Source organism: Haliotis rubra, unplaced genomic scaffold, assembly GCF_003918875.1.
Source record: "Haliotis rubra isolate DU_JTF1 unplaced genomic scaffold, ASM391887v1 Scf380, whole genome shotgun sequence".
Lineage (NCBI taxonomy): Eukaryota > Metazoa > Mollusca > Gastropoda > Lepetellida > Haliotidae > Haliotis > Haliotis rubra.
Window position 1 is genome coordinate 978,760 of NW_025767058.1, and position 26,407 is coordinate 1,005,166.

The following is a 26,407-nucleotide window of genomic DNA, read 5'->3' on the forward strand; positions in this document are numbered from 1 at the left end:
GAAAAAATAGACTGATAAAGTGTTGTCTGACGCATTATTAGAGAGGGGTGTGACATATAGTGATAGCGAGTTGGACCAAAGAGTGATAAAGTGTTGTCTAACGCATTAATAGAGGGGTGACATATAGTGACAGCGAGGTGGAACATAGAGTGATAAAGTGTTGTTTGACGCATTAATAGAGGGGTGTGTGACATATAATGACAGCGAGGTGGAACACAGAGTGATAAAGTGTTGTCTGACGCATTAATAGACAGGGGTTTGACATATAGTGATAGCGAGTTGGACCATAGTGTGATAAAGTGTTGTTTGACGCATTAATAGATAGTGGTGTGACATACAGTGACAGCTTGGTGGAACAAAGAGTGATAAAGTGTTGTTTGGCGCATTAATAGAGAGGGGTGTTACATATAGTGATAGCGAGTTGGACCAAAGAGTGATAAAGTGTTGTCTAACGCATTAATAGAGAGGCGACATATAGTGACAGCGAGGTGGAACATAGAGTGATAAAGTGTTGTTTGACGCATTAAAAGAGGGGTGTGTGACATATAATGACAGCGAGGTGGAACATAGAGTGATAAAGTGTTGTCTGACGCATTAATAGACAGGGGTTTGACATATAGTGATAGCGAGTTGGACCATAGTGTGATAAAGTGTTGTTTGACGCATTAATAGATAGTGGTGTGACATACAGTGACAGCTTGGTGGAACAAAGAGTGATAAAGTGTTGTTTGGCGCATTAATAGAGAGGGGTGTGACATATAGTGATAGCGAGTTTGACTATAGAGTGATAAAGTGTTGTTTAACGCATTAATAGAGAGGCGTGTGAGATATAGGGATAGCGAGTTGGAACATAGAATGATAAAGTGTTGTTTGACGCATTAATAGAGAGGGGTGTGACATATAGTGATAGCGAGTTGGACCATAGAGTGATAAAGTGTTGTCAAAGCCATTAACAAAGGGGTTGACATATAGTGTCCGCGAGGTGGAACATAGTGTGATAAAGTGTTGTTTAACGCATTAATAGAGAAGGGTGTGACATATAGTGACAGCGAGGTGGAACATAGAGTGATAAAGTGTTGTTTGACGCATTAATAGAGGGGGTGACATATAGTGATAGCGAGGTGGAACATAGAGTGATAAATTGTTATCTAACGCATTAATAAACGGGCGTGACATATAGTGACAGCAAGTTGGACCATAGAGTGATAAAGTGTTGTCTAACGCATTAATAGAGTGGGGTGAGACATATAGTGATAGCGAGTTGGAGTATAGAGTGATAAAGTGTTGTCTGACGCATTAATAGAGAGGGGTGACATATGGTGATAGCAAAGTGGAACATAGAGTAATAAAGTGTAGTTAAACGCATTAATAGAGGTGGTGTGACGTAGAGTGACAGCGAACTTGAACATAAAGTCATAAAGTGTTGTCACACGCATTAATAGAGATGGGTGTGAAATATAGTGACAGCAACTTGGACCATAGAGTGATAAAGTGTTGTCTAACGCATAAACAGAGGTGTGTTTAACATATAGTGACAGCAAGTTGGAACATGGAGTGATAAAGTGTTGTTTGACGCATTAATAGAGGGGGTGACATATAGTGACAGCAAGTTGGACCATAGAGTGATAAAGTGTTGTCTAACGCATTAATAGAGTGGGGTGAGACATAAAGTGATAACGAGTTGGAATATAGTGTGATAAAGTGTTGTCTGAAGCATTAGACAGAAAAAATAACTTCGTTTTCGCACACCGGAAACCTAACTGAAACAAAATAGAAACATAAGTTTCAGTTAGGTTTCCGGACCGTTTCTGTACATTTCCTCCAAGTTTCCGGAAAACAGAAACTTGCAAATTACCCACAATCCGGTAAGGCTCCAGTTCGTTTCCGTTACCCAGATTCCAGTAGGGCTCCAGTGCGTTTCCGTTACCCAGCTTCCTGTAAGGCTCCAGTGCGTTTCAGTTACCCAGCTTCCTGTGAGGCCCCGATGCGTTTCAGTTACCCAGATTCCCGTAGGGCTCCAGTGCGTTTCCGTTACCCAGCTTCCTGTAAGGCTCCAGTGCGTTTCCGTTACCCAGCTTCCTGTGAGGCCCCGATGCGTTTCAGTTACCCAGATTCCCTTAGGGCTCCAGTGCGTTTCCGTTACCCAGATTCCCGTAGGTCTCCAGTGCGTTTCCGTTACCCAGATTCCCGTAGGGCTCCAGTGCGTTTCCGTTACCCAGCTTCCTGTAAGGCTCCAGTGCGTTTCAGTTACCCAGCTTCCTGTGAGGCCCCGATGCGTTTCAGTTACCCAGATTCCCGTAGGGCTCCAGTGCGTTTCCGTTACCCAGATTCCCGTAGGTCTCCAGTGCGTTTCCGTTACCCAGATTCCCGTAGGGCTCCAGTGCGTTTCCGTTACCCAGCTTCCTGTAAGGCTCCAGTGCGTTTCAGTTACCCAGCTTCCTGTAAGGCCCCGATGCGTTTCCGATACCCAGATTCCCGTAAGTTTCCAGTGAGTTTCAGTTATCCAGATTCCTAAGAGGTGCGATCGGTTTCTGCCATCCTCTACTTTCAGTTCCTCTACTTTCAGTTAGTTTCAGTTATTTACTTAATTCAATTAGGTTTCCCTTTGATTTCCGTTTCTATTAATCACATTAACCATATTCCATAAGTTTCAGTAAATAAGAATCTGTATGGCTCCATTTGGTTTCAATTATTAGTATTCAGTGATTACCAAATGTCCACATTAAATGATGATTGAATAAATTACATGACATAATACATTCAAATACATTTCCACTACAGTTATCTCAACACCACCTGGACATAAAACAAAAATCAGTCAGTCAGTCGAGTTCTCTTTATTCATCATAAACAATCTGTTTTTAAATATCAACAAAATATGCTCAATAGCACTAACATGTAGGAATACACACACCAATAAACCCACAAACCAATAACACCCATATATACATCACATTGTCCTCATAGTCAGTCATAGTATGTCTATGTTTCAATGTTACATATTACATTGTCACAAATCACAAACTCTCGTCAGTTGATTTCTCTATATTCAGAGAGAAATGAATTGCACACTTAAAACACACAAACCACTTGCCCATATGTATATTTATATTTATCATTTATCAATATGCAAGGAACAGGTTTAAGTGTAATCAAAACCTAAATGTTTGGAGGGTGTGATGGAATTGTGACTCATTTGTTGTTTTTCCTAAACAGGGTGAACACAGGAAATAACCAAATGTACATTCTATCCTATCCTTAATTATCATGAATCATATTCTCAATGACCAGGATGGAAGATCTGTGTGTGTCGTCGTCGCAAGATCTTCATTTTTGCCATGGCTCTGGAGCATGCTGAAGCCATTCTTTCATTGTCCAGTAGGTGTGTGGACAAAAATCCCTGTGGACAAAAGCCCCCTAGGACAAAAAACCCATGACAAAAAACCCTTGAGACAAAAAAAACCCCACCATGTAGGACGAAACCCCCATCACAATTTGGGCACTAACCATCAACACAACCTGATGTTATGTCCCACACCGATCAGAAAGTCTTCAATGGAGATCTTAGCATCTCTTCGATTGGATTACCTCCATGCTGGAATGCTACTGCCTGCTTAGTTTATGGAGCATATATTTATACCAGTTGTAATAGGATAGTGAGTTGAAATACTTAATAATGTATACACATCTAAATACTAAGATAATTAATGAAGCCTGTTAATCCCTATCAGGGATAATCTCTTTTACTGATTCAATCAAAACATGTCACTTAAGTCAATCACTCAGTAGTTAAAACATACTGTATTTGGGGGTTTTGTCCAGAGGTCCTCATTTGGAGGTTTGTCCTTATGGGTTTTTGTCCTAGGGGGCTTTTGTCCACAAGGGTTTTTGTCCTACAATCGTCCAGTAAAGTCTTATAATGTAGCAGCCTTTCGCTTTCCCATGTAAGTCCAACATAGTGGACACGATTACAGTCCTCTTCGTCGGACACCACAGGCGATGTCAATTCTGGGGTTAGGACTGCAGCCACCTTCTGTTTTCTTTTCTCAGTCCAGTTAATACTACTAGATTCATCGGGCGCTGTTGGAGTTTCTGGGGGAAAAATACAATTCATGCATTCTGAAAGTTATGTCAAACATGTATTCTTGAGAGAGGCACTTGGTCTAATTAGATAATTTTATTACAGTTATGTTGTGGTGTGATAATATGTAGCGCATCATGTCAGTTAAATGACTAAGGGTGTTTCAAACTCTGGTGTCAGGAAGTGTATAAACCGGTACAAATGGTATTATATAGTCCAGTTTCAGGAACTAAAAGATCGGATTCTTTTGTTTCTTTTAGCATCTCCCGAGTGATTTTGATTCTTTCCTGTAATCTGTCATGTCGGTGGTCCCTCTTGCTCTTCCAGGTTCCCCAAAAGGCTTCTATTAAGAAAAGCAAATGCGTTCATTTTGATTTTTCCAATAATATATTATTACAATCCGACAACCCTTATTTTGATTATTATCATATTCACCATGTATCAAGTGAGTGAATGAGTTACAATTTAAAGTCACTTTGACAATATTTCCGCCATATCGTGACTAAAACAACATATATATTAACAATAATTAAAGAGAGAGTATAAAATCCTGTCAACGAAGGACAGTAAAAAAACCTAGAATATCACAGATATAAATGTAAAACTAGTAATTAAATCTAAAACATTTTAACTATAGAGGACAACACAATACACCATGTATCAAACCAAGTAATAAGTAATTGTGGTATATGCATTACTGAGAGGGTATCATAAGTTTTTTTATTAAGATGGTCAACATGATTAAGTAGAAATTATGCACTACACAAAGCTTTGGTATGCTATGCCAATTCTACTAGATATTGCTAATTGACAGAATGAAATAATTAGATGCTCGATTAACCCAACTGTGAACAAAAAACGAGTTGATGACAATTTTAATTTTGGTTTGCATTTATGTGTAAAATGGCGGAGGCAATGACATTCGTAATCTTATAAAAGTTAAAACCCAACATATATATTATTATCATGTCGAGCAATAATAAAACTTGGAGAAAGTTATTTTACCTTAAATAAGTCCGTTTTAGTGGATTTTCAAGGGACTCCACGAACTTTTCCATGATTCTTCTCACAACAGCCTAAAACGTAAAGAGACACACATTTGGATTATGAACATATGTCGATTGGTTATATTTTCTACCTTATTATCATGAACTACTTATTTCATCAATATTTGTGTCTTTGCTGCATATTATCATTTCAGACTCAACAAACAGGTATATTTTAATGGGGAACACGGAAAGCGTACTTGTCTTATGGTTCTATCTTAACGGAATGCTCAGCTGTTATCAACAACAATGTCGTGTTTTACAGATTTCACACCAAAATGCAATGTCCACATTAATAACCGTGAGGGAAATCGAAATGCGAGCGCACCGTTACTGTAAAATAACGTTGCTACCGCAATCGTTTAATTCGATGCAAACTAACTGCTATGATAAGAAGAAAATAACGAATTTCAATTTCATCTGAAACCAACCTGACAAGGACGGGGTACAGCTAATTTCTCTGCCCTGGGTTTCCGTTGAGATCGCTCAAGTTTCCGGATCCTCAGTTCCAAAGTTTCGATTGTGAAATATGTTGCCATGTCTCAAGAAAATTGTATACAGACTGCCATTTCTACTACCTTACTCTCATAGACCTTACTTCAAAACAACAATTCCGAAGTTTTTCCAATCTCGTGCTTGTACGTTTGAACAAAGATGGCGGCATTTCAAACAAAGACTTATGGGTGCTCAATTATATTTAAAAATTCTATTGTAAACATGTCAATAGTCTGCTTACAGTATCCTCCCAAAACTTCCACAGCTTGTAACAACAACATTTCTGGTTGACTGCACACACTTTAGCATACTGACTACCCCAGTCTGTAATGGTTTAATCTATTAATCAGTGATGAATACAAACAATCACTTAGTAATAAATTATATATTTTATTAAGGCAGGGTTATTAACAAAAATACATATCTTTTCTAGTTACATATAACAGTCTATGTAGAACATTTATATACAACTTGCGTCCTATAGTGTCCAAGATTTCACATTTGACAGTCATAACCCTGTCACTCTGTACTGCCTTCTGAAGTGCATGGTGTAGATTACCTAAAGAGGGGTGATGAGGAGTTGTTGTTTTAACAATGTGTGGTAGTATTGGGATGTGGAAGTTTTGGCATATAACCCTGCTTACCCTTTACAGTTTATGAAAAACACTGATAGCTGCAATATGTGTTTATGTAAATTGTTTGTTTTTACAATGACCATCACATCTCGCGGGGCCTTATTCATTACTAATCAAGCGCTTCCGGTTACATGGTCTGGCTGGGTGTCAGCCCGATCTGTCGACAAATGAAAAATAGGATGTTCCTAACCGCCGACAAAACAAACCTATCACTATTACTTGCAAACACCTTTCACCTGATGGTATATTCCCCTCTAAAAATTAAAGGTGTATGTGAAAGATGTTTTAGAACAATAACTAGACACACTCAAACAACGCCCTGTAGTATTTCAATGGCTGATCGGCGATCTGTCATATTTTTCACAAACCTCAAATACACCCTAACAATTGTTTTTAGTTATAAAACTATCACTATTACTTGCAAACACCTTTCAACTATAGGTATATTTCCTTTCTAAAAATTAAACGAATATGTGAAAGAAGTTTTTAGCGATAGAATTTAGTCTTTCTTCGCTGTGTACCGAGAATTGAAGCCAGTGAGCTACAACATGCCGACTTTACTACAAATCTACTGTACTAATACTGACACTAATAACAATTATTTGACTTAAAAATGAAGTGACAGAATAGGTAACTTATCTTCTACATGTAGGTTTTCAGTTGACACGACTCACAACACTCAGCGAATGTACTCAGCTGTTGAAAATTAACCGGGCTCAATCTTAAAAACTACGCAGCCGCCAATTTGACTACATTGGTCACGTGACGAGCCGAGGCATATTTATAAGGGGCTTTTCGAGGAGTGACCAAACAGCGAAGGCGACCTCAAAAGCATCTAACTGAAGAAGAAGGACGACGACGAAATTTAATGTTTAAGAAGAAGGAGTGACCACTCCCCGTTATATAGTCTCCCTGGTTTATCATGCCCAACGGATATGTCAAAAGGTAGGGTTTATGTTTGTAGAGTTACTAACCTATACTAAATACACCCACATTCTGTTGTGTAAACACAACGTCCTTCCTTCAAGCAGGGATAATCTACACCATATACGTTATATAGTCTCCCCGCTTCAAGGATTAATCGACAATACGTTGATCGCTCATTGTTTTTTTAAAAAGAATTCTGGACATTATGTAATATTTGTCAGGTGTGTTATCTTAGGTGTCCAATGAGAACCTGAAACAAAGTCACGTGACATGGAACAGTTTTTTGTCAGCTGCAGATGAATGGCATATCGTTTCTTTATGTGGATATTGATGGATACATTCCACGAGCAAGGTAATGGAACAGGCCAAAGGCCAAAAGGGCCAAAATTGAAAAAGTCAAAAGGGCCAAAGAAAAGTCAAAAGGGCCATAGACTTAAGTCAAAAGGGCCAAACTTTTAGAAAATAGTAAGATTAACAGAAATTTACTACATGTTGTTGCAGTAGTTCTAATCCTAAACATTCTAAACATATCAGAGTGTCTCAGTGTTGTTTATTTAAAAATCTCAGAGTGGTTAATTGTTTACTTTATACCATACAACTGTTTGTGTAATGATTACAAGTAGTCAGTAATCAAAACAAGATTAACAGTAGTGGTTTAAAAAGTGTTTAGGTTATGAGTGTAGTCAACCATACAATTGTTTGTGTAATGATGACATAAATATTTAATCAAATATCAACTATCGAGTGTATGATGGTCACACTATAAATTATTACTTTTGTTACTTTTTACATATTGATACAAATAATAATAATAAATAATAATATAATAAAATATATACAATATTTATTAGCTTGCATGTTCTCTTTTTACCTATAGCCCTTTTGATTTAAGTCTATGGCCCTTTTGACTTTCCTTTGGCCCTTTTGACATTTTCAATTTTGGCCTTTTTGGCCTTTGGCCCTTTTGACTACAACCCACATGGTAATAGCCTAATAGTTTTGCTATAACGTTAGTTTGTTATCTGTCTATTCTTCTTATGTTTGTTGTAGCATTCAACAAAATCATTCCCCTTCAAATGTTTCGCTGTGAAGTTCTTCTAGGCGAGACAGACAAATGTGTGTGAAATATGATCACTTATATTTTAGGTACTCTATAACATATTCAGAATTTAAAGTCATTTTATAAATTCACTAAAAACAGATCGTGCAATTCTTTATGAGGTTTCAAAGCGCATATAAATATAATAATAATTAATTATGCTAGGATTATGAGGTAAAAATATATATACTATGTGAAACTAGATTATGACAGAAACCTATCTCAAAATACTTGGCTAATGTTTATCATAGCGGAAACCTGGTGGAAAGTGGACTGAAACTTAAGTTTCCACCTAGAATCCAGTGAGTTTCCGTTCTTTTACATTGAGTTTCCGCAACAACGGAAACTTACAATTACCCACTTTCTAAGGGTTTCCGCAAGGTTTCCGTTACCCACACTCCAACAGGTTTCCGCAAGGTATCCGTTACCCACACTCCGACAAGTTTCCGTTGAGTTTCAGTTAACTTTGAATCCATCAGGTTTCCGCAAGGTTTCAGTTACCAACAATCCGACATAGTTTCCGCATAGTTTCCGTTACCAACAATCCGACATAGTTTCCGCATAGTTTCAGTTACCGGTTTCAATTTCAGGTTCACAGGTTTTCATATGCGCTTCAAAGAGCCAAATTTAAATATTCTTCTTTATTCATATCATAAACTCTTGTTAAAAACAATATAAGCAATTTGTTATTATCATGACATTTACTTAAAGAAAAACAGAATATATAATAAGATTCATTGTTTTATTTTCTCAACATGAATATGAATTAGCATTTAAGGCAAATGAAGATCATGCATATATCTAGTAATATAGCACTAAAAGATAGCAAAACATTTTGGCATAACTCAATCCAGTTTAAGAACTCATATATCATTTAAAACAAAGTAGTAATTTTTCATCAGTTAAACTTTCATTCACTTATTATCTTGAAATAGCATGCTAGATATGAAATTTATTTCAAAAATCATGCTAATGGTGAAAAATAACAATAACATACAACTTAACACAGTAATAAAACATAGCTGCATCGGACATTTATTTGCACGCCTTGGCATTCAGACACACACTCTATGTCACAACTATCGCCAAACATTCACTATGATATACATCATACAATAACACAACATACAGCTTACAATACAAAAATAAAATAAAATAAAGATTACATTATGAAATTGAAAATAAATTCAATTATATTGCAAGAGTTGGTCAGTTAGCCCAATAAGGGGCATCCCTGGGCGGAGATCCCTCCGGTTGGTTGGATGCCTCTACTCGTCCTCACGTTGGCCATGACGAGAGCAGTGGAGGTGTAAATTTTCTTTCCAAGTTCAGTGTCGTCGTGTATGCCCTAAGCTTGCTGGACTCCAGACAAAGGGGACGGAATGCAGCTAATTGACGTCATCTTCGTCACTCACGACTGGTGATGTCATATCTATGGTAAGTGTTGTCGCTACCTTTTCTTTCGTCTATCTGGCCAATCGATAGATGCAAGTCTGCTTAGGCGTTGTGCAAGTTTCTGAAAATGGCAGGTAATAACGAATTACTAGGTTATTTTGATAAATTACACAAACATCAATCAACAAGAAACTGAAAATGCCAAGGATGATTTAAAATGAGTAATCCAAAAGGAAGTTTGAATAAAAGAGAACTAAATTGAACAATCACACTTTGCACTAGTTTTCTCAAAACTCAAATTATGCAATTCATCACACTTCATTGACCGAATGAAATATCTTATTTTCTAAAGAGGACACACAATCTATAAAAATATTGCTCTGGAGTTACATGCTTCCCAGACCAGAGGTAGTAATACGCTATATATATATATATCTGAACATTTATTGCATTTTCTATATAGTAATAATGGTACTAGTAATAGATTTTCATCAAATTGCTATATTCAATCTCTTACAGTTCGTATTGAGCCCATTTCTGGTGTCCCCCGCCGTGATGTTGCTGGAATATTGCTAAAAGCGGCGTAAAACCAAACTCAGTCAGTCAGTCGTATTGTTGAAGGCAAAAGTATATTCACCCAGTAGTGACTGTATGTTTACACCATTAAGTCTTTGAGGTGTATTTAGAAGTGAATAATACAAGACATGAATGTTTACGGATGTCAACGTCTTTATTATGTGAAAGCACAATGTTTCGGAGTGAATGCTTACACCTGACGAAGGGGTAATCATTCACTCTGAAACATGTTTTCACATAATAAAGGAGTTGACATCCATAAACCTTGTCTCTACACCATTGATTTGAAATTATTTACTATTTATAATGAAAGTCACTACAGATAGGTCAAAATTACCTTCACATGTTCCTGCTGACCATCCGTGGTCATTCATTATACAGTCTCCAGACTCATCATCAGCTTTGCTGAAAAAAATAAACAATAACACGTTACTTTTCTTGCAATTTCCCCATTCATTCATTCGAGTTTTAAAAAAAACCCAAAACAATTGCAGTAACATTTATACCAACAAGCAAACTACAGATTTATCACTTTAGGTTATGCAATCAGTAAGTGAACGGCCTGACATAAACATCCTGATGAATGAAGTTTAGTTATCTCATGTGACATAACCTTGGCGTAATTACGGTATTGTAAAATCAAGGGGTCAGTTTGACTGCAATTTCACACAGGTGTGAAGTTAAGATTTATTTGGTCCAATTTGAAATCATGATTAAATTACCGGTTATTCAAATCCATTTGCAAATGTAACTTTAGTATGGTTCATTTTGTCAATATGTATCTAGGGAAGCATAATAATAAAATATTCAAAGTGAAATTATGTCTATGTTTCGTAGTACCATAAACACATACCTTCAGTAAGAGAGGGTTGTTACGACGTAAATTGTAATAAAAACGCAAATTGTAATACTTGCAGCAAATTGTAATAAACTTGACGTAAATTGTAATAAAAAACGTAAATTGTAATAAAAATTGACGTAAATTGTAATACGCAAATTGTAATAAAAACTGACGTAAATTGTAATAATTTTCGTTTCGGTAACATGTAATAATATTTACGTAAATTGTAATAACAGTTTTAATCACTCGTAAATACGCGGCCGTTTGTTTTTCGTTGCATTTCATACATCAAATAAGCTTGTTAGGGCGATAACTCAAGAAAGAAATGATGGATTTTGTTCAAATTTGGTACCAAGGTATATTGGCGAGATTCACCGACACAAGTGAAATGGAGTGACCTTGAGATAATTTTCAAGGTCACAGCAAAAAAATCTGAGGGTTTTGCCAATATAAAGATTGTTAGCGCGATAACCAAAGAAAGAATTGACAAATCTTATCCAAATGACGAAAATGATATTCGTCCTGATATATAATCGATATAAACTGTCCTCTGTATCATGTCTTTTCGCAAATATCTTTTGAGGTTTTGATATGTATAAATATAAAGTGGGGTGGGTTTCTAACGGGTATATCATATCAAATCAAATCAAATTAAACATTTGTATAGCGCTACATATCCAGAGTCCTGCTCATGTGCGCTTAGTCGAATGCTCGTTTGAAGAGGATGCTTTTGCGACAAGATCGGAAACTGTTGATATTTTCCGATTTTCTGACATTTTCAGGTAATCATTTCCAGAGTACAGCGTCCGGTCTGCTAAATGATCTGTCTCCGTATGTTGTGCTTCGGACAAATGGAATAGCCTAGCTGACTAGCAATGCAATGCATCACAAATTAAACTTCAGGAAACAAAATATGCAAGAAACATTTTTGTATGTTTGAGATTGGTAGAGGTCGGCTAGAATCAAACTTAGATATTAAACTGCACAAAAGGGCAATTTGAAACTACAATCGCTTGTTCAAATGACTCCCCCTTCGGTTTATTGAAAGAACTCGAGAAAGAAATGATGGATTTTGTTCAAATTTGGTACCAAGGTTTATTGACGAGATTTACCGACACCACTTGAATTTAGTGACCTTGAGGTCATTTTAGATATTCTAGATAACTGTTGATAAACACCGCTGTCTTCAATGACTGTATGTAATCTCATTTGCAACTACCAAATTTGCAGACCTATGACTTGCTGTGAAATAGCTATGGTAACAGATGTTTGCGAAAAAGCGATCAAAGTTTTGACTCACCACAGGTATCTGTGGCAAATTAATCAAACGAATAAAATCGATAATATATGGTTCCAACAAACAACAAAAGGGAAACCATGGAACACTGAAAATAGGTCCAAATCACCCGCTACTTTTGTGGTCGTTGCAAACTATATCTGATTAACACTGCTTAAATAGCTTTTAAATGCACCATCAAATGTCTTATAAATTTAAGTTTTCCGTAAGTTTACCAAACAAAAAGTAAAGAATCTTCAGGTTCCATATTCTTTCAATTAAGTTTTCGTTTTCCTGAAATTAATTTTATTTTATGTGACAATATCTTTTATTTGAATTCTGATGTACAGAAACACTGACATCACGAAACTAAAACCTATATTATACATAGGCAGTTTAACGTAGGTTAATGTAGGTTTCTGGATATATGCATATGGAGTCAAATTTATGTTTCTACGATCGTTTCATTCAAGTTCTCACTAACAGAAACCATCAATGATGGTTTCCAGTTGCTTTATGCAATGGAAACTAACAATGATACTTTACTGTCAGTTTCCATTTCTGGAAACTAACCTTGTTTGTTTCCAACAGTTTTCAGTCGCTGAAACTAACCGTGTTAGTTTCAGCAACGGGAAACTGCTGGAAACAAACAATCATCGTTTCCGTGAGCGGAAACCTACATGATTCTGGCATTACCCAGTTTCAGGTAGGTTTCCGGAAATCTGGAAACCTTGTTATTTTTGCTGTGAGAGGGTTTGACATATAGTGATAGCGAGTTGGACCATAGAGTGATAAAGTGTTGTCTAACGCATTAATAGAGGAGGGTGACATATAGTGACAGCGAGGTGGAACATAGAGTGATAAAGTGTTGTCTGACGCATTAATAGAGGGGTGTGACATATAAGTGACAGCGAGTTGGACCATAGAGTGATAAAGTGTTGTCTGACGCATTAATAGACAGGGATTTGACATATAGTGATAGCAAGTTGGACCATAGAGTGATAAAGTGTTGTTTGACGCATTAATACAGGGGTGTGTGACATAGAGTGATAGCGAGTTGGAACATAGAGTGATAATGTGTTGTCTAACGCATTAATAGAGAGGGGTGTGACATATATATTACAGCGAGTTGGAACATAGAGTGATAAAGGGTTGTAACGCATTAATAGAGGGGTGTGTGACTAACAGTGATAGCGAGGTGGATCATAGAGTGATAAAGTGTTGTCTAACGCATTAATAGAGAGGGGTGTGTGACATATAGTGACAGCGGCTTGGAAAATAGAGTGATAAAGTGTTGTCTAACGCATTAATAGAGGTGGTGACATATAGTGATTGGGAGTTGAACCATAAACACAGCAAAAATAACTTGGTTTCCGGACACCGGAAACCTAACGGAAACAAAATGGAAACTTAAGTTTCAATTAGGTTTGCGGACTGTTTCTCTACATTACCTTCAAGTTTCCTGAAAGCGGAAACTTACAAATTACCCATCTTCCAGTATGGCTCCAGTGCGTTTCCGTTACGCAGTTTCCAGTATGGCTCCAGTGCGTTTCCGTTACCCAGTTTCCAGTATGGCTCCAGTGCGTTTCCGTTACCCAGTTTCCAGTACGGCTCCAGTTTCCAGTATAAGGCTCCAGTGCGTTTCCGTTACCCAGTTTCCTGTACGGCTCCAGTGAGTTTCCGTTACGCAGATTCCTCCAGTGATGAGCAGATTCCTATGAGGTTCCATTGGGTTTCCCTTATCCTCTACTTTCAGATGGTTTCATTTATTTACTTAGTCCAATTATGTTTCCCTTTGATTTTCGTTTCTATTAATCACATTAACCACGTTCCATAAGTTTCAGTAAATCAGAATCTGTATGGCTCCATTTGGTTTCAATTATTAGTATTCAGTGATTACCATATGTCCATATTAAATTATGATTATTCATTTATATTTGTAGTTGAAGTTGAAATGAGTGTATTATATATTTGAATGTATTATGTCATATATTTTATTCATAATACATTCAAATATAAAATAAACTCATTTCAACTACAGTTACCTCAACACCACATGGACATAGAAATAAATAAATACAAAATCAGTAAGTCAGTCGATTTCTCTTTATTCATCATAAACATATCATGTCTATGTTTCAATGTTACAATTAAACATTGTCACAAATCACAAAATCCCGTCAGTTGATTTCTTCTTATTCAGAGAGGGTTGCACACTAAAAAACACACAAACCACTTGTGAGTGTGAGTGAGTGAGAGAGAGAGAATTTTTCTATTTTCTATTAGGTCCTATCTGTTATTGAACTGTCCAGCTGCTTACATGACATCATGTGTATTACCTAGACGACCAGGTGTACATCTGGGGATCCTACCTGGAGAGAAAGTTTCTGAAATCAATAGCACACTGCGCCATCCGGCATAGACAATATATACACGTATGTCAGTTGAGAGAGAGAGTAGATATTATGGAGGGGTTGGCATTTTTTTAATATGAAGGACATCAATTTCTTTTTAATCTTAGTCTCAGAAACAACAAATTTAGGGTTTTTTTCCTAAACAGGGTGAATACAGGAGATAATTGAATGTACATTTAGACATTCCATCCTACCCCTAACTAACATGAATCATATTCTCAATGACCAGGGTGGAAGACCTTTAGGTGGTTGGAAAAGCATATTGTTGGATGGTGTCGCAATTGATAGCGAGTTGGACAATAGAGTGATAAAGTGTTGTCTAACGTATTAATTGAGAGAGGTGTAACATATAGTGATAGCGAGGTAGAAAATAGAGTGATAAAGTGTTGTCTAACGCATTAATAGAGGAGTGTGACATACAGTCATAGCGAGTTGAACATAGAGTGATAAAGTGTTGTCTAACGCCTTAATACAGAGTGGTGTGACATAAGGTGATAGCGAAGTGGAACATAGAGTAATAAAGTGTAGTTAAACGCATTAATAGAGGGGGTGTGACATAGAGTGACAGCGAACTGGAACATAAAGTCATCAAGTGTTGTCACACGCATTAATAGAGAGGGGTGTGAAATATAGTGACAGCAACTTGGAACATAGAGTGATAAAGTGCTGTCTGACGCATTAACAGAGAGGGGTGTGACATATAGTGATAGCGAGTTGGACCATATAGTGATAAAGTGTTGTTTAACGCATTAATAAAGAGGGGTGTGACATATAGTGATAGCGAGGTAGAAAATAGAGTGATAAAGTGTTGTCTAACGCATTAATAGAGAGTGGTGTGACATATAGTGACAACGAGCTGGAACATAGAGTGATAAAGTGTTGTCACCATATACTGATAAAGTATTGTTTGACGCATTAATAGAGGAGGGGTGTGACGTATAGTAATAGCGAGTTGGAACATAGTGTGATAAAGTGCTGTCTAACGCATTAATAGAGAGGGGTGTGATACATAGGGATAGTGAATTGGACAATAGAGTTATAAAGTGTTCTCTGACGCATTAATAGAGAGGGGTGTGACATATAGTGATAGCGAGTTGGACAATAGAGTGATAAAGTGTTGTCTAACGCATTAATAGAGGGAGGTGTGACATATAGTGATAGCGAGGTGGAACATAGATTGATAAAGTTTTGTCTAACGCATAAACAGAGGGTGTGTGACATATAGCGATAGCGAGTTGGAACATAGAGTGATAAAGTGTTGTCTGACGCTTTAATAGAGAGGGGTGTGACATATAATGACAGCGAGGTGGAACATTGAGTGATAAAGTGTTGTCTGGCGCTTTAATAGAGAGGGGTGTGACATATAGTGACAGCGAGGTGGAACATAGAGTGATAAAGTGTTGTCTGACGCATTAATAGAGGAATGTGACATATAGTGATAGCAAGGTGGAACATAGAGTGATAAAGTGTTATCTGGCGCATTAATAGAGGAATGTGACATATAGTGATAGCGAGGTGGAACATAGAGTAATAAAGTGTTGTCTGGCGCTTTAATAGAGAGGGGTGTGACATATAATGACAGCGAGGTGGAACATAGAGTGATAAAGTGTTGTCTGGCGCATTAATAGAGGAATGTGACATATAGTGATAGCGAGGTGGAACATAGAGTGATAAAGTGTTGTCTAACTCTTTAATAGTGGGGTGTGACATATAGTGACAGCAAGTTGGAACATAGTGTGATAAAGTGTTGTCTTACGCATTAATAGAGGAGTGTGACATATAGTAACCAAGAGGTGGAGCATTTAGAGAATAACCAACGAGGTACGAGTGATTACTGGAAATATGCCCGAGTTGAAATAATGTTCACAGTGCCGAGACTTTGTGAGATGGTCAACTCACAAAGGAGTCATTCGAAATGTTCAAGTGGAATACACCACCATGAAATTGACCTTAGAATCGTGTATAAGTGGGCAGAGTGGTGGACTTACAAGGGTTTGACAACAATTTATTGATGGACTGATGTTGTTTGTCATTAATTGAAGAGAAATTGTTTATTGATTGAACATTTTTGTGCCCGGAATAGTGTGTCTGGTTCTATAGCATGCATACCGTGGCAGACTCACTTGTCACACTTTCAGGTAACACCTTTAGTCGTTATCTTGCTGCTTCTATTTCCCCGAATTCAGTTTTAACAGCAAACAGGTTGTAGGAATTCAAGGGCTGTAAAATTCTTCTCACTCTTCCTATTTGGTCGTCGTCCACTTTAACTAGGTCATTGACCTTGATCGGGGTTGGCCATTTACAAAAAATGCCAACAATTGTTTTGGGTTTTTATAAGTTTATTTATTTTAAAAAGACTACTACTTATAACGCAATTGTATTGCAAAATACTAATGTCTAATAAAAAGAGTATTCATACTCTTTAACTTTTTATGTTTTCTTTTTTAAATCTCGGAATGTGTGAGTACAGCACGATATAATTAACAATGAAACGGTAAAAGTTGTCAATGAACTTGGATCATGAAAAGTAGATCCGTCAACCAATCATATTTCTTCAGTGCTTAGCTGACCAATCAACGTTGAGAATCAACGAAATGCACATGTGCGACTATCACAAAATCAATCACCTGTGTATCCTAGCCCGTATGGGTAATAAAGAGTGATAAAGTGTTGTCTAACGCATTAATAGAGGGATGTGACATATAATGACAGCGAGGTGGAACATAGAGTGATAAAGTCCTGTCTAACAGATTATAATAGAGGGATGTCACATATAATGACAGCGAGGTGGAACATAGATTGATAAAGTGATGTCTAACGCAATATAATAGAGGGATGTGACATATAATGACAGCGAGGTGGACAATAGATTGATGAAGTGTTGTCTGACGCATTAATAGAGGGATGTGACATATAATGATAGCGAGGTGGAACATAGATTGATGAAGTGTTGTCTGACGCATTAATAGAGGGATGTGACATATAATGACAGCGAGGTGGAACATAGATTGATGAAGTGTTGTCTGACGCTTTAATAGAGGGATGTGACATATAATGACAGCGAGGTGGAACATAGATTGATGAAGTGTTGTCTGACGCATTAATAGAGGGATGTGACATATAATGACAGCGAGGTGGAACATAGATTGATGAAGTGTTGTCTGACGCATTAATAGAGGGATGTGACATATAATGATAGCGAGGTGGAACATAGATTGATGAAGTGTTGTCTGACGCATTAATAGAGGATGTGACATATAATGACAGCGAGGTGGAACATAGATTGATGAAGTGTTGTCTGACGCTTTAATAGAGGGATGTGACATATAATGACAGCGAGGTGGAACATAGATTGATGAAGTGTTGTCTGACGCATTAATAGAGGGATGTGACATATAATGACAGCGAGGTGGAACATAGATTGATGAAGTGTTTTCTGACGCTTTAATAGAGGGATGTGACATATAATGATAGCGAGGTGGACAATAGATTGATGAAGTGTTGTCTGACGCTTTAATAGAGAGATGTGACATATAATGACAGCGAGGTGGAACATAGATTGATGAAGTGTTGTCTGACGCATTAATAGAGGAATGTGACATATAATGACAGCGAGGTGGAACATAGATTGATGAAGTGTTGTCTGACGCATTAATAGAGGGATGTGACATATAATGACAGCGAGGTGGAACATAGATTGATGAAGTGTTGTCTGACGCTTTAATAGAGGGATGTGACATATAATGACAGCGAGGTGGAACATAGATTGATGAAGTGTTGTCTGACGCATTAATAGAGGGATGTGACATATAATGACAGCGAGGTGGAACATAGATTGATGAAGTGTTTTCTGACGCTTTAATAGAGGGATGTGACATATAATGATAGCGAGGTGGACAATAGATTGATGAAGTGTTGTCTGACGCATTAATAGAGGGATGTGACATATAATGACAGCGAGGTGGAACATAGATTGATGAAGTGTTGTCTGAAGCATTAATAGAGGGATGTGACATATAATGACAGCGAGGGGGACCATAGATTGATGAAGTGTTGTCTGACGCATTAATAGAGGGATGTGACATATAATGACAGCGAGGTGGACAATAGATTGATGAAGTGTTGTCTGGCGCATTAATAGAGGGGTGTGACATATAATGACAGCAATTTGGAACATAGATCGACACTTGCGACACGTACTAAGTGATAGTCATGTACATTGACACTTGCGACACCTAATTTCAAATAGGTGTTTGACATATACTGGCATATACTGCACACACTGTGTGACATATAATGACATACATGGGTGACGAAGTTCATAATTTGTGCAAAGGGTAAAAGATTGCCATCAGCAACTGTCACCGGTTGAGTTTATTTTATAAATTGAAAAACGGTATGACACCCTCATATCTATCACTGTTTGTTCCCCCTTCTGTTGCAGAAAGGACTGTCTATAATTTACATGATTTGGCCAACCTCAGAGCAGAAGGCTGAAGGTCAGTCAGTCACGGCCGGTCATTTATTCCTTCTGTTGTTCAAGACTGGAATAACTTAGTGACACAATTAAAAATGCACACACTGTGAAACACTTTAACCTTCTTATCAATCAGGATAGACCTTCTACACAAAACTTTAAATGGTATGTAAACTATGGTTCACGCCACTTACAAATAATTATGTGTAGATTAAGATTAGAATGCAGTAACCTAAAGGCACATATGCACAGACGATTCGTAGTTGAAAATCCTTCATGCCAATGTGGCCATCCAACCGAAGATGTCTATCATGACTTATTCGTCTGTCCAGTATACCAACACATACGCAAAGATAAATATTTCTTCACACATAACATATGTATCATAGATATCCTACATTGGAGAGGTGTACCTGAACAAGACGCTCTAAAAATTACTGATTCTGTTATTCAATATATTACAGCAACTGGGCGATTTCCTGAATGACAAGAACTATTTTATTCTGGTCGACACGTTTCTTTCCAAGTTTTCTTCTTTCCTGTTGCGATGATTAATCTTTAATCTTCAAAACTGAATAAGAAGACACTTTTCCTTGTCCGCCACCTAAGTTATTATTTTACCAAAATAAGTGCACGTTAAAAATTTGTAATATATCACTTGATTCCGCACATCTAACATCTACTATCTTCTCGCATTTAAAATTGATCTTCCATGCTCTAGAATTTATGTTTTATGTGTGTCGTGTAAATTTGTCTTAATATATTGTAATATGTAGTGTACCCTTATTCTGCACCATGTGGAGAGGCATTGAGATAAGCCACAGGCCTGTTTGCCAATCCACTCCATTTCATTAATATATTATATGCACATGCTCTATTGAATAATAAATATCGTTTAAAACTGATTATTTTTCTAAAGTTTGTGAATCAAATAAGTCATGGTTTTATCAAGAATAAAAATCTCTACTTACATGTGAATATTATTTGTCCACTTTTAAGGATCCTGAATATAGAAGGCATATATTTTTGTTAGAAACTGGGGAATTGCCTTTAATTAAATAAGTTGGTAGAAGTTGCGATATGTTGTTCGCGATGAACGATTTTGTAATTTATGTATGAATGGATGTATAAAAGATGAATACCATTTTCTGTTAATATGTAAAGTTTATTCCATTTTAAGACATAAGTATATTCCTGAATATTTCTGGAAACATTCTTCTATCTATTTTTTATATATTTAATGTACATTAAACCACTGTACATAGGAAAGGTTGTAGATGTAACGGACAAAGCCGGAAGGGAACGTTGTTTGCCGATGTTGACCACTAATGCATCTCTGTATAAATACGCCTCGCTAGGTCATTACACAGACGCAAATTCACAAGCATTTCACTGCCATTCAGTTTCATTACAACGAGAAGATAATTAAATGAAGACTCTTTAAACATTTCAGTTTTATACACATGGTATACACGAATGTAATTCTGGCGGTAGTAGCACTATATAATCGTCACAATGTTTGTGTTTGAAGATTCACATTACTGGACGTGCCGTTACATAGGAAACAGACCATGCACGTGTTTTCCTTGTACTTGGGAGTGATCGAGAATACACACCCCTCTTCACATGCGTGTAATCATACCGAAGCGCTGCAGATCAATGGCATTGTGACTGTCACTATCTTAAGAGCTTCTTAAAAAGGAAAACATGACATCTCGGCAATGTGGGAAGTAGTTTCAATGGATAGGCCATTTAACACACACGCTTAACTAAACAATGACAGTATGTATAAACTTTGTGCGGTCATTCTACTCAAATCCAAGCATGAGCCCAAAGAGTAAAATATAGCCCTATTAAGCCTAAACATATGTGACACTGATTTTGAGGCAGGTTAACCATGCTTGAAGACTGTGATTAAGTATGGCCATGGTGTATTGAGTGGTACAAATGGATCAAGTCATCAAAGTCATCGTTGAGAACATCTGTACCTTTACATTACAGAATGAGATTGCCATGGATGAAGATGACGATGTTGGGCCTCATGGGCGTGGTGAGTTTAAGTGTGGTTATCACCGTATTTGAAGTGGAATGGTCGTCGACACGAGGAACAAATATTGTAACAGAGAACAAACTCCATGTGTTCAGAAGATCCAACCTTCTACAGTCTCAAACAACGGCCATGGAGGGGGTTCGTAATGACATAGAGACGGTCGTCATTGGACGTGCTCCCTGCTCAACACGGAATACTTCTAAACTTGTAAACATGCGACAATGTAAAGCAGTCATAACATCCTCGGGTGAGTCTCCTCATATATACTCTTCGAAACAAGTAAGGGAGCTCATTTTTAATTTACGATTGAAAAAATGGGACATATATCGGAGTCAATCAATTCTGATATGACCATAGTTGTTTGTACATCTCTTGAAAGATGATTGGTGTATGACGTGAAATTTGCATGTGTACGATTTTCATTTTCAAACAAACAAACAAACAACAACAAGCTAGAAACAACCACTAACAACTATGTGATGCAAGATGATTGTCAAAATTAATGATCTACATTGATTTATCGACCTTCTAGGAACCGTCAAAATCAAGAATGACACCCTATGCACGGGTATGAGGCTACTGCGTTGTGCACGTGCATCCCATGCGTTATGTTTAGGGGTGGTGACAAAGAGAAATGGTAGTGCGTTCATAAGATGATTGTCTTTGAAAGGTTTGTTAACACGTAATACGGTATACTTCCTATCCACATTGAAAGTTCAAGTTGCTGTACGTCTTTTAATGTTGTACATGTACCTGGAGATAAACCTCCTCTGTTTTCAGATGTTGTAAAGTACTTCTCTTTAAGTAAGTGAGTATGGTTTTACGCCGCGTTTACCAATATTCCAGAAATATTGGGGACACCAGAAATGGGTTGCGCACATTTTACCCATGTGGGAAATTCAACCCGAGCGGACGCATTAACCACTAGGTTTCCTCACCACCCTACTTCTCTCTTATGATTCCTGTGCATATATATAATATACACACACACATTATGTATCTCATCGTGATTCTGGGTCAGAATACGTACCCTGCAAACAATGTTCGGTGTATGAGACAGCTAAAGGGACCAGGTAATTAGGTTCACTAGCTTGGTACATTGTGTTACATGGGATAGGTCCCCAGCAAACAATGCTTGATGTATGAGACAGCTACTTGTCTATGCTTGTATGAGGTAGGTTCAAGGACTGGGTTACAGGCTTGTTGACCTGGTTGACTGTGTCACATAGGTTGGGACTCAAACAGACTGAATCTATGTTTGTCTTACGAAGGATCTACATGTACAGGAGGTTAGGTTTGGTGACTTGTATATGTGCTACATGTATATTTCAGAAAATAATCTGATCCCCATCGACGTTGTTCCCCAGAGTTTAGAAACACTAGAAGGCATACACGGGCGAGACTTAGAGCTTGGAGGAATGTACATACCACGGAGATGTGCGCCAGTTCAGAGAGTCGCCATTGTGGTGCCTTATCGAGACAGAGTGGACCACCTCAAGATATTTCTGAAAAACATCCATCACTTCTTGAAGAAACAAGGCGTGCAATACATGATTATAGTTGTAGAACAGGTTGGACAACATCGTCGTAGATTTCACTAATATAAGACAATTACTGCCAATGTAAATATATATGGGATAACGATATGCATACGCGCAGGTTGTGGGATTAGTTCAGTTATTTGGCGCTTTTTGGATAACAGTATAATCACTTATGACAATTTTCATGAGTGTAAATAAATATACTTTGTGTGTCCATTTAACATACGTTCAGAAGTTTATATTCAATATATCTCCGTTGATATGTGTGTCAGAGTTATGAGCACGAGTATAATATAGGCCACAGACCTTTGACACTCATAAGGTATGTCTGTAATAGGATATATATTTCCCCGCACCCCCCAGTCACATCTGGACACCCCCGCCTTTCCATGGGAGGTAATATCTTGGGTAAAACTTTGAATTGGACTCGGTTTCGTAGAATATTATTCCCACAGGCCGTTAATATGATAGAATTTGACTCAGAAACAAACAGTCGAAGCCCTTAGCGACCCACCTGTTGTCGATTTGGTAGTTAAACATTTGACAATACATACTGTATATACATGTATGTTGTAGGCTCCAGGCTCTAGATTTAATAGGGGGATGACAAGGAACATCGGTTTCGTTGAAGGGGAAAAACTGTGTGGCTTCGACTGTTACATCTTCAACGACATCGACCTCATCCCACAATTAGATGCCAACGCCTACATCTGCGACGACATGCCACGCGTTCACGCAATTAACCTGGAGCGTTGGGAACACCGGTGAGTTTTTATCTAGATTCCATGCAGTCAGTTCAACAGGGCCACAAAGCTTATCAAACCAGGCATAATCAAATATCATATTATCATAGTGAGTGAGTATGGTGTTACGCCGCTTTCGCAGTATACTGGCAATATCAAGGTGGGGGACACAAGATATAGGCTTTTCACAATGTACCCATGTAGGGAATCTTACCCGGGTCTTCGGCGTGAAGGGCGAACTCTTTAACCACTAGGCTACCCCACCGCCCATATATTACCATAGAAAATAGATATACATAATTTATATATTAAGAGCGAGCGAGTGCGTGAGGGAGCTCCTTTCCTTGCTCCCTTGAAAAATAGTTTTGAAACGCTGTAGTAACTGTTGGTTGAAATTATTTACCACGTTAATTGATTTCAGGAGATTTTAGTGCTGCCAGACCAAAGTTTATAATCCGCCTGCGAAAAGTTACATTACAACGTGATCATATACAATGGGGCATGGATGAAAGACGCGTCAACCCGCTGCGTAGAGTGACCCTCGCTTGTCGTGGGTGCCAGCTTTGTACATTATTATCATTGTTTGGTCGACTCTTCAACCTGTCTTCAACCTGTCTCACTTTTGGTTTTGACCCGTGAAGATCCTCGGTGTTCGAACTGGCTTTCAGCAACCGTAAGAGGCCTGATCGGGTGGTCAGGCTCTCTGACTTGGTTAACACATGTCATCGTATCCTAATTGCATTAATCGATGTTCATACTGTTGATCACTGGATTGTCTGGTAAAGACTAGATTAATTACAGACCGCCGCCATATAACTGGAATATTGCTGAGTGCGGCGTTTAACAATAAACAAACACTTTTCTTCACATACCCATCTGTGCCAAACGGCGTTACATTGAGGTCACTTCTTACATCTTACATTTTACAGAGTTCCGCAACCGCTGGCATTTGGCGGAGTGGTGAGTCTTAAGACAGATGTGTTCCAACGAGTCAACGGCTACTCCAATGTCTACTTCGACTGGGGAGGGGAGGACGACGACCTCTACTACAGGTACGTACCTGTACATGCAAAACGGTTCACAGAGCGAACGCGAAACACGAAAAACTTGTAACATTTTCTCGACAAAAGAACCTTATATTTTCAGAATTATTCAAGATTCAACGGATGTTTGTTTCTTTTCCATTCCCTTAAGAAAACAGAAAGAGAATGGTAAAATGAAAAGGTTTGAAAAGTAGCGTGTCGTCATTTATATACTCGTTATGAGTCTCCTGTATACATGTATGCTCCTAGTTGGACTGTCACAATAATATTCCGTTGCAGGATCCGTAAAAGGGGTTACCGCGTTGTCAGATATCCGATGAATGCTTCCATGTACAAGGATCTCGGTCACCCACCGTGTTTGAAAAATCCTACAAGGTAAAATAATAATAAACTGTTCCACCAACCCTACTCATTTATAATAAATCGTTGTAACAGAACATCACATGAAGAACGCAATTGTGTATCTGTCCCCAGAGAATAATTGATGGACAACATCAAAGCACAAGATCATATATCATTAAATGTGTCAGCAATTGAATTAAGCTGAGGACAAGAACCAAACGTGTCTTGAGGTCAGCTTTGTAGCGTTATTGGTTAGCGTCAAGTTGGAATTGCCGAAGACCCGGGTTCGATACCCGACATGGGTACAATGTGTGAGGCCCATTTCTGGTGTCCCCCGCCGAGATATTGCTGGAATATTGCTAAAAGCGGCGTAAACTAAACTCATTCACTCAAGTTGGAATTTCTCGAAAGTTACATAAGACCATAAATTTTCAGTGATAAATCAGAATTTTACAGTCGCTCAAATGCACGTATAGGAAATTGTAAGAACGATCTGTGCGAGAAAGTATCGTTTCAGAGGTAAGAGATAAACGTGTAAGTGATAAGAGAGAACCGTTAAAGTGAGTGAGTTTAGTTTTACGCCGCACTCAGCAGTATTCCAGCTATATGGCAGCGGTCTGTAAATAATCGAGTCTGGAACAGACAATCCAGTGATCAACAACATGAGCATCGATCTGCGCAATGAGAACCGATGACATGTGGCAACCAAGTCAGCGAGTCTTACCACCCGATCCCTTTAGTCGCCTCTTACGATAAGCATGGGTTACTGAAGATCAATATTCTAATCCGGACCTTCACGGGTAGTACCGTTAAAGAGGTAGGAGAGGACAGCATAAGAGATAAGAGAGAACCGTTCAAAAGAGGTAAGAAAAAAAACGTTCAAAAGGTAAGAAGGAACCGTTAGAGAGTTAAGGGAGAACCGTTTAAGATCTGCGCAAGAAAGATCAGTGTAAACAAATGTGGGTGTGGTAGACTTTACACACGTATAGATGTGATACTGAACCATAGACACCTTCCAAGCTGATGAATGACGTAAGTCTATTTTAATTCTGTGGGTGAGAAGTGCTATTCATGCTCTATGTTAAGTTTATGTTTCAGAAAAAAATATCTGAGATCTGGATTGAGACGAATGGAGACTGATGGACTAAGCAGTTTGAGTTACCAAAGATATCTGATTGAGTTTAGGAGACTATATACGTGGATTTACGTCGGAATCGACGAGAAAATGGTACTTCAGAACCAACAAAAAGACTTGATCGAAAATGAGGAATATCACATTAAACGAAATAGACATTAATAATTTAGATTTTCCGGTGATTATTTCCCTAAAGAAACATGGATGGGGATCCACTACAGAATACACGTTTATTTGTTTATCACAGGATCCAATGGGAAAGGATTGGGGAAAATCCTAACCCTCACACAC

At 37.9% G+C, this 26,407-nt stretch overlaps 1 protein-coding gene across 1 annotated transcript; it reads left to right on the forward strand.

Moving 5' to 3' along the window:
* The first annotated feature begins 21,209 nt into the window (after nucleotides 1–21,209).
* LOC124286350 (beta-1,4-N-acetylgalactosaminyltransferase bre-4-like) lies at nucleotides 21,210–25,018 on the forward strand. The gene is made up of 5 exons (XM_046722710.1): nucleotides 21,210–21,312; nucleotides 22,645–22,883; nucleotides 23,430–23,617; nucleotides 24,526–24,648; nucleotides 24,919–25,018. Exons 1-5 carry the CDS (start codon nucleotides 21,210–21,212, stop codon nucleotides 25,016–25,018), a joined length of 753 nt encoding a protein of 250 aa, XP_046578666.1.
* Nucleotides 25,019–26,407: the final 1,389 nt, after the last annotated feature.

Coding starts and splice junctions, on each gene's coding strand:
- LOC124286350 (XM_046722710.1), top strand. CDS start 21,210: ATGGATCAAGTCATCAAAGTCATCGTTGAGAACATCTGTACCTTTACA. Junction 22,884..23,429: donor TGATTATAGTTGTAGAACAG/GTTGGACAACAT, acceptor TGTATGTTGTAG/GCTCCAGGCTCTAGATTTAA. Junction 23,618..24,525: donor CTGGAGCGTTGGGAACACCG/GTGAGTTTTTAT, acceptor TACATTTTACAG/AGTTCCGCAACCGCTGGCAT.